This window comes from Tachysurus vachellii, chromosome 11, assembly GCF_030014155.1.
Source record: "Tachysurus vachellii isolate PV-2020 chromosome 11, HZAU_Pvac_v1, whole genome shotgun sequence".
Lineage (NCBI taxonomy): Eukaryota > Metazoa > Chordata > Actinopteri > Siluriformes > Bagridae > Tachysurus > Tachysurus vachellii.
The window spans coordinates 22544670-22559163 of record NC_083470.1 but is presented as its reverse complement, the minus strand read 5'-3'; the positions used below and the strand labels follow the sequence as shown (position 1 = coordinate 22559163).

General features: G+C 40.1%; 1 protein-coding gene across 1 annotated transcript in view; it reads right to left on the bottom strand.

The window, feature by feature from the left end:
- Nucleotides 1–14494, bottom strand: part of adgra2 (adhesion G protein-coupled receptor A2) — a 57022-nt gene that overhangs the window by 5260 nt on the left and 37268 nt on the right. The window contains exons 3-17 of the mRNA XM_060881298.1: nt 13386–13457; nt 11378–11449; nt 11192–11263; nt 9455–9618; nt 8297–8510; nt 8037–8201; nt 7723–7921; nt 5933–6082; nt 5655–5816; nt 5036–5230; nt 4692–4872; nt 3644–3852; nt 2945–3072; nt 2723–2846; nt 2462–2610 (exon numbers count right to left, since the gene is read on the bottom strand). Coding sequence (XP_060737281.1) covers nt 2462–2610; nt 2723–2846; nt 2945–3072; nt 3644–3852; nt 4692–4872; nt 5036–5230; nt 5655–5816; nt 5933–6082; nt 7723–7921; nt 8037–8201; nt 8297–8510; nt 9455–9618; nt 11192–11263; nt 11378–11449; nt 13386–13457 — 2256 coding nt within the window. The remainder of the gene's footprint in view (nt 1–2461; nt 2611–2722; nt 2847–2944; nt 3073–3643; nt 3853–4691; nt 4873–5035; nt 5231–5654; nt 5817–5932; nt 6083–7722; nt 7922–8036; nt 8202–8296; nt 8511–9454; nt 9619–11191; nt 11264–11377; nt 11450–13385; nt 13458–14494) is intronic.

The window sequence follows — 14494 nt, the reverse complement described above, 5'->3', positions numbered from 1 at the left end:
AATTATACTTCTAGGAGTAGTTTTAAATCACTATACTTTTTTACTTTTACTTGAGTAGATTTGTGAAGAAGAAACTGTACTCTTACTCCGCTACATTAGGCTACAATGAGCTCGTTACTTTTCTTTTTACCTCTTTGGTATTCTACGCATCAATTTTAATGTTTTATTTTGACAGATAGAGAAACTTCCGCTAAGGCTCTACCACGTGACTGTGTTTTACCAATCAAACGTAGTTGTGCAGTCTCGTCACGTTACCATACTCAATCTCAGCGGCGGGACGGGTTAGTTAGCAACACAAACATGTCAGAATCAACCGTCGGCAATGCAGACGGTGAAGTTTAATAGTGACATCACCGAGTGATTTTTTTGGTGAAATAGTTTGTTTCTGCATGTTTTCACACACGCACACACACGTTTTACGTTGACCGCTTCCTTCTGGTGTGCAGTTTTCTGTTCAGCCTGCCTGTATGAAATGTGTGTGTGTTTCCTTCTGTTGTTCTGTCACTGGAGACACACACACACAGTTTATGAGAATTAATGGGCTGCCTCGTTCTAGTTCTACCTGGTAAAAAAAAAGTATAAAGGTTTGGAAATTTGTGTTACTTGTGCGTATTTATTTTTTATTTATTATTATTTTATTTATTTTATTTATTAAGTACTTGAATTTACCTGAATTATTTTAATTTAAGCTATTTTGTTATTAATTCATTTTAATTTATTTTATTGATTGGATGAGCCATAATTTGCCTAAAGATTATTTTGTATTTTTGTCTGTCTGATTGTTGTCTTGTGTTAAAAATGAAATCAGACGTTACTCAACAGTTACTCAGTACTTGAGTAGTTTTTTCACCAGGTACTTTTTTACTCTTATTCAAGTAATTATTTGGATGTGTACTTTTTACTTTTACTTGAGTCATATTAAGGGGGTCACGGTGGCTTAGTGGTTAGCACGTTCGCCTCACACCTCCAGGGTTGGGGGTTCGATTCCCGCCTCCGCCTTGTGTGTGTGGAGTTTGCATGTTCTCCCCGTGCCTCGGGGGTTTCCTCCGGGTACTCCGGTTTCCTCCCCCGGTCCAAAGACATGCATGGTAGGTTGATTGGCATCTCTGGAAAATTGTCCGTAGTGTGTGATTGTGTGAGTGAATAAGAGTGTGTGTGTGTGTGCCCTGCGATGGATTGGCACTCCGTCCAGGGTGTATCCTGCCTTGATGCCCGATGATGCCTGAGATAGGCACAGGCTCCCCGTGACCCGAGGTAGTTCGGATAAACGGTAGAAGATGAATGAATGAATGAATGAGTCATATTATTCTGAAGTAACAGTACTTTTACTTGAGTACAATTTTTGGCTACTCTACCCACCTCTGGTCTTATTAAGCTTAAGACAGAGTTAAAGAGAAGGATTACTGTTGCTCTAACATATCTAATAACATAGTTCATGGTTGTTTCAACTTTCTATGTAATTGTAGATGGATAAATAGTATGTAATCATTAGCAAAATATAATCATTATCTAATTGCTGTGGATGATGGGATATTTTTATGGTTGGAGAAAAGTTGTGCTCAGTATTTCATTTACATATTCCCTTCCATTTGATGAATTTCTCTGAGCTGTATGAGGTTATAACATTTCATATAAATCTACAAGGTTTTTTATTAACTCTACATAAGCATTGTTAAGATTATAACCAAAACTCAATAATATAAAATAGTCTGCACTTTAGTTCCTCAACAGAGTCTGAAGAAAATGTGCAATGAGTGATGAACAGGAGAATGATTTATCCCAGAGTCAGGCCATGTGTGGGTAGTACAGAGGTCAGCGGCACACATTTCAGAGGTCAGTATTACAGTGTGAGAACTCTGGCTGGAGGAGAACAGGAAACTAAGTGTGAGTGTGTGCATGTCAGCACGCATGACTGACACTCAGCATTATCTCTTATTAGATTTATGGTTTTTCTTGCCACTTTTATCGGATCAGTTCGCTGGATATTTTCCTGGTTTCTTTCTCCCGTCTTGCTTGTTCCACACTAACAGATGGCTCTTGGTTCTTCTAAGGACAATGGTGCTCTTTGACTAGTCAGGTTTTGTGTCAGGGTGGTCTTGCACTTGCATGCTTGTCTTTAAATAGTGCTTTATATCCTATGTCCAACTCCATATGTTCTTTCTTTGAGTTTCAAATAATAGCACTTTTATTTAAGTGCTTGAGAATATACAATATGGAAAGGCAAAGCAGAAGCCAAATCGTATAGTCACCTCATCTTCAGTACATGTACTGTAGATATGTATACAGTGGTATTAAAGATTGTTTTAACAAATTCAAGACTTCCAAGTGTAAGACAAGAGCAATGTACAAAACATTCATTCTAATGCAGCTGTACTTGCATTGCTTGAAGTACAAGTGAAGTACAAACTAGACACAACGCACAGGCTCAAACTTAACAAGTACATATTCTCTTCTCGCTGACCTGAGCATGGGCCGCTGAGTGGGCACCGCTGTAGCCTCGCCCTCTGGTTGCCGTGGAGACCGCCACAAGGCCTCCTTATGGAGCACCCGGGCGCTGACGCCGATCCACAACAAAGTGGACAATGAAGAATAGTGGAGAACAATTCCCACCTAACACAGATACACAAATAAATACCTAATAAACACACGATGGCTTGAAGATATTAAACTCTGTGTTGGTATTTTTACATGAACTGAAGCTTTAGTAACTGAGAATTCTTACTGCTTGGCATGCAATCGGGTGGCTAGTTAGAGTGATGCCCCCAGCAAACACTGCTGTCGTCATGGCAATGTGAAAACAGGTGTTGAGGAGGGTGTGCCAGCTTTTACGAGTAATCCGAATGGAGCTAAGGACATAAAAGGATAGAGGATGATGGGGAAAAAGGTCACTTGCAGGTCACACTGTTTTTTGCTGCTCTTTACTGAATGTGTTATGTCTGACTACCTGTGGTGCAGGATGTAGGTAAAGATGATGGTGAAGAGGCACAAGAGGAGTGCTGCAGTGCAGGTGTACACCACCGGGTGGAGGACTTCCACAGGAGCAGGAACAAGACCTGAGAAATCAGGCACCTCCTGAGGATAGAGTGAGTGAGAGAGAGAGAGAGAGAGAGAGAGAGTGAGAGTGAGTGAGAATGAGAGAGAGAGAGAGAAGCATTACAAAAGCTACATACTATGCCTTCACATCAAGGTACTAATTGAACAACTATTCAGCAACTGCATTCCTTAACCACCGCTTCGCCAAAGTTTAAGTGAACCTTCAGCTCTAATTAAACTCAAACATTCTGCGATATGACAAATGCTATGAAAGTCAGTGTCCGTGCCAAGAAGCCAGCGGACGAGTTTAGGATTCACTCAATCAACGTCGGGCTGCTTTCCAGAGACATGCAAAAGCCAGGTTAGATCTCATACCCCTTGCCTTGTGTCAGGTTAAGAGGTATGTAGTGTTAAAAGTCTGTTAGTAATGGGAGATGTGTCCTCCCTATTTAAAGGAATGAGTCTATCGCGAGACAGGTCCGAGCAGCTCATTAGATACATAAGACTTACTGCCGGAAAAGCGATTTATCTCCAAGCGCCTTACTGTATCTGCTTTATTACAACACAGATAGTGTAAATATATTTTTTCTACCTTACGGTTTAGCATTACCTGAAGCACTGCATAGTTACTGAGCATGCTGCACCGTAGCGTTGAGATGCTAGCGTCGCTGTGCACTAACTGACAGCCGTCTGTACTCCAACTCCCATGATGCATGAGCGCCTGCAGACTCCAGTGTGCAGCCACTGGATCGTTGCCAAGTGATGTGTGTCGCAGAGACACAACAATGGGAGCTGATTGGTTCCACATGGTGCATCCATCTATGAGTGTGAGACAAGAGAGTTTCTGGGTCATTTGAGGTAATAAAAAGAGAGGATATGAAGCGTAGGATTTGAAAAAAATGGAATGGGTTTTAAAAATGATGGCAGGTTGAAATGGATTAGCAAGGCTAGATTTTAGCCGTCAGCGGATGTTAGTCTTTTTCACCATGTAATGACCAGAAAAGCCAAAGAGCTATGATGCACACTACATGGCTAACCCTGGGCTAACCCTATCTTGTTTGACGTTTCAGACTGCTCATCATTTACTAAGGGTAAACTATTAATATAAAAAAATCTGAAGTTTCACACTGTACAATTCCTACACACTGGATTAATCTTCTTATTTGCATATTTGTAGCATCAACACCTGTGATTGACACAAAAGCACAAGACAAGCTGTTACCTAAAACAATCACACGCTGTATTTATACAATGAGGAAAAAAGACAGGTCTGCTCTTCTGTTCCTGAGTAGACATTGTACTCTTTCACTGATTTCTAATCTATTTTTGGCGTTTTTATGTTTATTGTGTGGTTGACCAAGTGTCTAGGATATTCAACATCCACTAGCTAATGTCTCAGTGTCAGAATTTTCTCCCTTACTACAATGCGTACTTCCGTGATGTCCAGAGTTTGTACTAGGCTGTTTTTTGTTAAGTGTTGCTAAATCCTGTTTGCAAGCATGAAGCTGTAGCATTATAACCACAAAAAAAAAAACCCCGAGGTTAAATGCAGGGTTTAGAACATCAATAACCCAGGGTTACATTGTGAAATGTGAAAAGCTCTTAAGCTTATAAGCTTTCACTAAATCAACATCATCCGAGGATGCCAGGTAGCTCACCGAGGCCTACGTAGATGACTGGCGTGTTTACGCTTCTCCTACGAGCTGTGCTGCTGGAGTTTCCAATAAACGAGAAGAATCTTCCAGTACGAAAAGCAACAAACTGCAGTTTACATTCGGTAGGAGCGTTTGGAGGGAACAGGGATGCAGGCAGAGAGACCGAAGCAAGTGCTACAGCATTCTACAAAAAAAAGAATAAAAAAGAAATACATGTTACATCAGTAGTAAGAGAAAACGACACTATAATTCAATGATTTTTGAATGTGTTATTTTATTATTGTTGTTTATTGATGTTTTTATTGTTTTTATTTACACAAGTTATTATCATTTTTAAACTATTTTACCTTTAAAGGAAAAGCGTTTAGTGACATGTTGTGGGTCCCTGTTGTACAGCGGAAGTGGAGCTCCTGCTGGGTGGAGTCTGTCACATCTAATCCCCTGGCACCAGAGCTCTCTCGTCTCTCATAGGCGGTGCAGGTCATGCCAGTGAAGTGGGCGGGACGTACCAAGTGAGCTTCTAGCACAATGTTCCGAGACGTCTATGGGAAAAACGTTGAAGTACTTATGTGATAAATATGTTTTTTTCTTTATATATCAAGTGCATTCTGTTTCAGTGGCTTTGCTTCCATTCGTTAACAGTGCACAAGTTGACCTAAAATGAACCGATTCCATGCAACGACATTCCAAATATTATTTCATTTTGGATGATGAGACTAGACTTTGATTATCTAACTGTGGCAGTACGTGCCCTACGAGAAGGCTAATATGTGAAGTCATGACCCATGCTCACCCCTCATGCTAGCTTCTGAATGCTACAATTGTTCTGCTAGCATTTTGTCAGCCCTAAGGCCACACAGCAGTGCATTCTGGGAGGAAAATCACAGTCTGTTTCCTTTTACATAGCACTCCTATACAGCACATTGTCGAAACTTTGAAAAAGTCACTATAGCATTTTAAACCTACCATGGAGAGATACTGGGCATTTGGGTGAAGCTGTGGCCATGCTAAGGTCTCCAGAGAGCAGACTATAGAGCTGCAGGCTCTCTTCTCCTTCTGAGCCTGGGACAAGATCTGATCATCCACTTGCATCAGGTTGCTGCCCATCTCCACCAGCACTTCTGACAGCTGAAACAAAGAGAGTAGCTCAAGACTGTATAATTGTAGCTTAACCATTAATAAAGTTTCACCAATGTGTGCTAGAAAGTGGGGGGAAAAATGCTTTCTTGCTAAATTCCTCTTACCTCACGTGACTGATCAAGATAATCCATGAATTTCTGCATCATCTGTGCTACGTAGAAAACGTCCACCATGTCCGTGAAGCCTGCTGCCTCCAACGTGTAGGTCCTCACCTGGTGTGCCAGTGTCACAGCATTGGAGGTATTGATGGGCATCTACAAAAACAGAGTTTCTTTTCGCTCACTAAAACTGCTTTCACATCTGATTGAGGATGTATGTAATGCTTTGTGGTATATTCAGAAGTGATTTAATTTTGAGCAATCTCCATTCCTCAACACATCATCTGTCATGGAGAAATAGGCTAGCAAGTTGATTCTCCAAATTTATGTCCAAGAAGCCAAGTGGACACCTATAGAGAAGATGCCCCGTCTTTTATTTCTACTCATTCTTTCCTCCCAAACAATGAAACACTGGACCACAACTTCCTTGATCCTGGCCTCTAGAGTGACACTTCACCAAGTATTCCTTTTTGATTTTTTGTGAATATCTGATTTGATTTGTCCCACTTTTTCCTATATTTCCGGCCCTACCTCTTGAGAGGATCATACAGAATTTAATAAATAATCCAAGAGTCCAAGTTGCAACCGGTGAACCTCAAGGATCTGTGCCTGGTCCTCTCCCATTCTTAGTGTACGTGGTTTATTTGTAAACATTCAGTCATCTGCTGTGATAAAACTCCCTCCTAGTGATGGCTGAATCTCAACAAACATTTCAGTTTGTCAGATATCTCATTGTTGATGTCGGATTACAGCCTCCAAGTTCCGAAGTTCGATTCAATCTTCACCTTCAAGCTCGACTCGATATTATTGCTATCATCAAGGTCTGCCAGAAATGTTTGAATTCACCCAGACTATTATACATTATCCTGAAGGATATCACAATTTTACAATCTGGTCCTTTAATATCTCACTGCTCAACTATTGCCAAAAATTCACATCTGACAGGACTACCTCATGAAATTATAGAGGACGCTGATAACACCCTAACATTTAGAGAATTATCTAATCATCAGCTCATCAGAGACTCCAGCCACCAGAGTCGTGGAGTGCTCTTACTGCTAGCATCAGACAGACGGTATCAGAGCATCACATAGCTTCTTCTCACAGGCCATCAGACTGGTGCTGTTCTTTATCAATAACACCACTGTTAACATAAACCATTTTATTTATCATGTACTTCCCTTTATGATCTCTCATTCATTTACATTTACACTGATGCATATTCATGGCATCTGAAAGCAGCTTTATACAGTGCGTTTGAAGTTTCTGTCAATCCACCGATATTGGTTCATTTTATGGATTAAGAACAACATCAGTCTAAAACTCTGATGGGAGGAGATGCAGCAAGAACAATAAGTGGCAGTTTAAGTATTTCACAATAAGTAGGTCTTTAGACGTCATTTGAAAAAGGCCAGTGACTCAGCTGTTCAGACATCTGGGTGGAGATCAGATTGTGAATCCTTCTTTTGTACCGTTTGTGCAATATCTCCCACTGGGACACTTCTGGACTTCATACGATGTTTACACCGTAGTCACTTTCTGACACATTGTATTGGTACATCTTTCTATTTGATTTTTTTTCTAGCAAAAGAATTCCACTGTATAAAGATGGTTAAAGCGCATGACTTTATGCAAATGACAGAAAAGTTGAAAAATTAAAAAAACAGCATTAGTGATGCACAATGCTGATAAAAGTATGATGGACTTCACTTAATAGCAGTATTTAAAGAACTCAAGAGAGTATTGTTGAAGGCTTAGCAGTGGGAAACATATACCAAACGTTGGTGATAACCTACCAGTATAAACGTATGAAGGACATTAGTGATATCGTTGGTGTAGAGGCACTGAGAGTAGTCTCCTTCCTCCCAGTGACCGGAACGATCGCAGTACCGAGATGCCCCCTTTTGATCAACGGCACTCCCTCCAGCCAGGGACGGATAACGCAACTGCAGGCAGTATTGATATGACGTAATTCCAGCCAGAGTTCTTGGCCACCTAAATAATGACAGAACTACTTTTAGACATTAATGCTAATAATTCATTCAAAGAATGATTATACATGTGACGTGTAGCTTTTGGATGGCATGTTTGATATTGGCACTAGCCTCACCTGAACTCTCCTCTGTTATTGGACACTCTTTGCTCAGGGCAGAAGGTTGCGCTGTTTTCCAGAACGACAATCTCCACGCTACGCGAGAAGCTCCCTCGTCCTGTCATCACCACGCACTCCCACTTGCCGCTCGCGTCGACATGTACATTTGACAAGATCAACTCACTGAAGAATTAAAAGAAAACTGCATTACGGTCTGTGGTGTTATGGTCTATATTGCGTCACAACTTAATCGTTCTGATGACATGACACTAGGTTACCTGGTGATGACAGTGCAGTCATGTAGAACGCTTTCTTCTAGAAGGACTCCATTTGCAGGGTTGTTACTGACGGTTTGGCCTTTGTGGCGCCAGTGTACGGCGGTGATTTTGTCAGCCTGGGCAGCGGTACAGTGGAACGGCAGCCTGTCTCCTTTAAACACTACTTGGGGCAGTGAGGGTAACAGAAACAGTGTGTGCAGCTCTAAGGGGCCTTCTGGAAAATGCAGAAATACAAACATAAATCTCTAGTGATTTATTTCTTAATGTAGGAAACACGATGCATAGAAATATAATTTATACTTTATCCAGAAAATCTATGAAGTTTAGAATATTATCATATATTTCATAGTCTATGAAATCTAGGAAACTATCATATGTGAGTTTTCTAATAATCCCCTTTGGGTAACAAACTGAAGTAAACTGTATAAATTTTTTCTTCTCTGATAGAATGGTGACAATGAAGAAAAACAGTCATTTTAAAACAGTCATGTTTTTACTCTATTATTGTTCAAATTGTGAAAGAGCCTAGTTGAATCAGAGCTGTTTAGTGGCTTTTAGACCCTTTTTATCATAACACTGAAACCACAATTACTCCTAGGCATCCATCTCTATCTGCCTCTTGCCAATGCAAATATGATTTATACGTTGCAGAGGGAAGGAATGGTGACATGAAATGATATTGAAACAACAGCAGGGAGTCTGGTCCAAGACCCAGAGACACTGGTTCAAAAAACGAGACGAAAAAAAAAAAACCCAAGACGATAGAGATCAACCGAAAGATCACATGAGGGCTGAGTCAAAGCCACAGAGAAACTGAATCAGATCCCTAGTGGCAAAAGATGGAGCATGGAATGATCGCTATGGAAAATCAGCGAGTGGGATTTCAAACTGAGCTCCAGCCAGGATGCGGGCCAGACCAAGGGAATTCGGCTTTCCTGAAGCAAAACTATTCAAAGTAATAACATAATTTCACTTTAATTTCAGTTAACTGACATGTTCTCGTGATTTAGCTTTTTTCCAGCAGTCTTTAGAACTCTTTTCTTGATGTCTTCTTGACATATTTTCTCAACATATTTTGATTGGAGGTTAAAATGTATTTAACCTCCAATCAAATGTACATCCATACATGTATTAAAATGTATGGATGTATTTCCTCACCGCAGGTCAGGTCGGTCTCCTTCAGCTCTCGCAGTGGTGTGTTCTGAAACCTTCTGGGATATTTGCAGAGCGTCTCATCTCCCAGTCTGGCTGAACTTGTGCGGAAGAAACTCGGCACCCACTGCAGTCCGCAGTCACATGACAGGGACTCCGAGTCAAAGTTCCTAATGGGGGATGAGAAAGCAACTTAATTCCATATAGAGTTAAAAACCTTGTAACCTTTTATATTTGTTTTACAGAAATCTCACTGCTTCTTTTTATTATCAGGAGGATCCCAAAGCATTTGTTGTTGTTGTTGTTGTTTTTTTGTTCATATTTCTAATGACTGGGACGCTGATCATACATGTTGCTGTTTATAGTATTTTTATATTCCTCTAAAACCAGATGTGACGCACAGGGACATATTCTCCTAGACAGATCACAAGCTTCATAATAAAATTCTTTTCATGATATAAATAAATAGACTCTTCAACACACATGCTAAATAAATCCATTTCTTCATTGCTCCCTGGTGACTTCCAGGCTAGGAGAGAGTTTCTAGAATAATCTATCAAGCCTGTAGTCCTTGGGTCTACACTTTCACTGTAAAATCCCCAGAAGACTAAGCTTGATATCAATCATTTCCTATGTGGCGGCATTATGAGATTAACCTTGACAAAGACCCAGCCTTCCTCTGATATGAACTGAACCTCAGATGGGAATTAAGTACATGTGCAAGAATTTTCACACTGATGTCACAGTTAGATCACTATTTTTTTAAGGCATTCGTACTATAGATCATATCATGAGTCACTGATATATGCAGGTTCACGAACAATCATCCCTCAATCATGTACTGCTGCGTTAAAAAAAGGACTTTGACCATCATTTATTTAATGTCTGCAAAAATGTAATTATTTCTATTCTTTATAGAGTTTTAAATAACATTTTTATTCATATAAAATAACTGTTTAATACAAAAAGAAATCATTTTTAAATCTATAAAAATATTTGAATTTCATTTAAATGATTTTAAATATATATTTTTAAATGAAATTCAAATATTTTTATAGATTTAAAAATGATTTCTTTTTGTATTAAACAGTTATTTTATATGAATAAAATGTATTTTTTAAAAATCTATTTAAAATTATTTAAATGAAATTCAAATATTTTTTTTATAGATTTAAAAATATTTGAATTTCATTTTAAATTATTTAAATGAAATTCAAATATTTTTAAATCTATAAAAAAAATTAATTTCATTTAAATAATTTTAAATATATATTTTAAATGCACAGTAAATTGTAAAAAAAATTCGAAACATTAACAAAATTTAATAAAACAATACCACGTTATCCACAGGATCTCAGAACGCTGTCCTGTGACGTTATTTCTCACGATAGCAATATTATGTCATCATATCATCCTACACACTACTACAGATAACCTTTCAGAGGTGAAAAATAAGTGCTTTCTCAGGTGGAAGTCATCCTATAATGCCCAGATAGATTTATATTCATCTGCAAGCTTATTTCTATTTTGAGAAATAAAACAATCAAATATTTCATAACTGTGGAAGAAGGATTAAAAAGCATATGTAGTTGAGATCAGTTGAAATGAGCTTGAGTGATGTAGCTGAGGTTGACGAGGTTTGTCTGGATATAAATCCCTAAGATTTGATGCACTGAATTTGGTGCTCCACATATTTGGGTTTAATGTCTGTGTTTCTGTAATAGCTGCTGCTCTTTAACTCACACCAGCTTGAGTGACGGAAGCTCCTGGAAGATGTTTGGCTCCAGCGAAGAAAAGATGTTTCCTGAAATGTTCCTGAAACACAAACACGGTGCCTCAGGAATTTACACATCCTTCCCAGATACACAGCTTCAGTCAGAAGAGTTTTAGTCCATGGATAAATGTCACAATCAGAAGACAGTGGCTTACAGTTTGGTGAGGTTGGTGAGTCCCTGGAACATATCTGGAGTCAGGCAGCCGATCCGGTTGTTGGACAGGTCGCTGTAAACAGGAACAAATGGGATACAATGAGCAATCTTGAACAGCAATCCAGCCAGAACAAGACCAAGACCAAGAGCTAATGAGTTCTCCACAGGGTCACCATTATAGCTTACAATTTGTTAGTTGACTTTGAAATGCTTGGACGCGAATACTGGAAATATCCTTTAAAAGGCTTGGAATAAAAGCAATATACGGGATATACAAGCTACTATAAACTCATCATAACCTAACCCAAACAACATGAGACAGGAGCCCATTAAAGAGCAGGGAACAGAGAAGACTCTGCTTTCACTCGCTTTGGCTTAGCCTCATGTCCTCATGTCCATTTGCTGCTACTACTACAAGCAATCTGTCCGGTGCACAGCCCCTGTCTCTGCCTGTTTATTAAAGCTGATCCAACTCTAACACAACAGCAGAAAGACAGAAAACGGGAGGCAAAGTGAAAGAGTGAAGGTATATCATTTGTCTGTGAATTGCTTCAAGTCGAAAAATTCTGCCTTCCCCTGGACGCCAGAAGTGTACTTGTATCTGGGACCGGTCACTTCCAGTTAAGAGACCCATAATCGTCTGTGACATCGTTTCTGTGCAGCTCCGTTTGAAATTCCTGACCAAGCTATTTCCTCTGAAATAAACTCCCAACGGAGTCTGAAGGCAAGGCTACATTGTGACTACAGCTTGTGGTCATTCGAAAACACAATAAAAAAGCCAGCAAATGGTTAGCTCTGTTCATACTGTCATTTCCCAGAGCCATCCCAGAATCCTCTGCAGGCTCCTGTGGTTCCCTCAACAGCTGGCTGAGGGTTTAGGCATAGCATGCCATATGGATGTTGTTCTCAAGATTATTTATTAGAGATGAGACGCAAAACAAGACGAGTATATAAGGGATCATGACTCATTTTTCAGAAGGTGTTGATTAATATTTTGTCTCAGTGCCAGCTGTTTGCCAGTCAGGTGTTTTATTAAAGCACTCGCTCTAATAGATTATCTTTGCAACAACTTATTCAAGGGCTTATACAGTATAGCAGACGTTCCACCTAAATAGATTTTTTTTCCTTCCTCCCTTCCTTCCTTCCTTCCTTCATGGAAAGTGTCTCCAATGTCAGCATTTTCCATCACATTACAATCTTCAAACAAGAGGACATTACGGTTTCTCAGTAACTTCAAGAACTTCAAGACAGAGAAAAAACTGTTGAGGGGATGATTTTAATATTTTATAACCTGGAACTGTAATCAAATAAGTAAACGACGTATCATTCTCTCACTCACTCACTCTCACTCATTTTCTACCGCTTATCCGAACTACCTCGGGTCACGGGGAGCCTGTGCCTATCTCAGACGTCATCTGGCATCAAGGCAGGATACACCCTGGACGGAGTGCCAACCCATCACAGGGCACACACACACACACTCTCATTCACTCACGCACTCACACACGACGGACAATTTTCCAGAGATGCCAATCAACCTACCATGCATGTCTTTGGACAGGGGGAGGAAACCGGAGTACCCGGAGGAAACCCCCGAGGCACGGGGAGAACATGCAAACTCCACACACACAAGACGGAGGCGGGAATCGAACCCCCAACCCTGGAGGTGTGAGGCGAACGTGCTAACCACTAAGCCACCGTGCCCCTCCGTATCATTCTTTCACAAATAAAAACTCGTCGATTTGAAATACCTTAAAGGTTGCTGTGGTAGAAGAGGAACAAGACACGTCATCTGTACTGTTATTGGAAAACAGTCAGCTTTGGGATATCAATAATAACCTGGCTTTACGTCAGGACGAATCACATGACCTGTCTTTGGTTATTTTCCTACTACAGCATGCATGCTATCATATTGTTGTATTGTATTCTCCAGGTTTTTCAGACTATTGACAGGTTCCTAAGCGTGCATCAGGATTACGGAAGAAAACGAACCGTTCCAGTCAACTTACAGTTTTCTCAGTGCTGTTAGGCTCTGAAAAGCTCCAGGCATGATGGTGTTGATCAGATTATTCTTCAGGTCCCTGCAAAGAGAAGTTTTAGATAAGAAGTGAATCACAAGAACAGAACAACTTAATTGAGGGAGAGATAAAAAAAAAAAAAAAAAAAAGCTTGGAGATTAAAATGGTTACTGGAACAGAGCCAGTAAGTGTTTGTGTTCTGACCCATTATAGAAGCTTTTCTTTATTTTTTATATATACACTTTACAGCACAGTGAAATTCTTTTCTTTACATATCCCAGCTCATTAGGAAGCTGGGGTCAGTCATAATACAGGGATAAGGGCCGTGCTCAAAGGCCCAACAGCGGCAGATTGACAGTATTGGGGCTTGAACCCCTGACCTTCTGATCAGCAACACATAGTTTTAACCACTGAGTCACCACTGGTTTTGAGGCAATACTGCTTCGCATATTCAAATCAGGACAAATATAGCGCTTAAAGGTTTGACTCGGTTTCAGCTACGATTCCAATCCGTGACATAAGACAGATTTTTATCTGAATCTTTTTGCACTTGTCTAAAAGTCCAAAATATTTATTTTCCAAGCTTTGCAAACAATGAACAACAATGAGTTGTCCCCCCCCCCCCCCCCGCGCACACACACACACACACACACACACACACACAAACTTAAAACCAGAGACATTCATATGGGATAAAAACTGAAGGTAGTTTTGAAAAGACAATTCCCACCACACTAACACTTACTCCATCCTCAGCCAAGCCATAAATATCCATTTCTTAAAAACAAACTTTGAAGATACCGTTTCATGCCGACGCTCTACTACCCTCTACTACCGCCTTTTCCTGTCCTCTAATTTAGCCCACAGCCATGTGTTGAAACACTTATCAGTCCGACCCCCTGAACACAAACAGACTATTGGCCTCTAAATTAACCTTTGGAACTCTTGGCATGATATTTATTAGCCAGGTGGGAATTGCGAGGATGATGGAGGTCAGCTGATGCTTTGTAATGGACTGCTCGTATGACGCAAATAAAGATCCGGGTCCTTGCGGAGGATCCTTTAACTGCGGCTGAATATTTCTGGAGGGTGGAGGATTA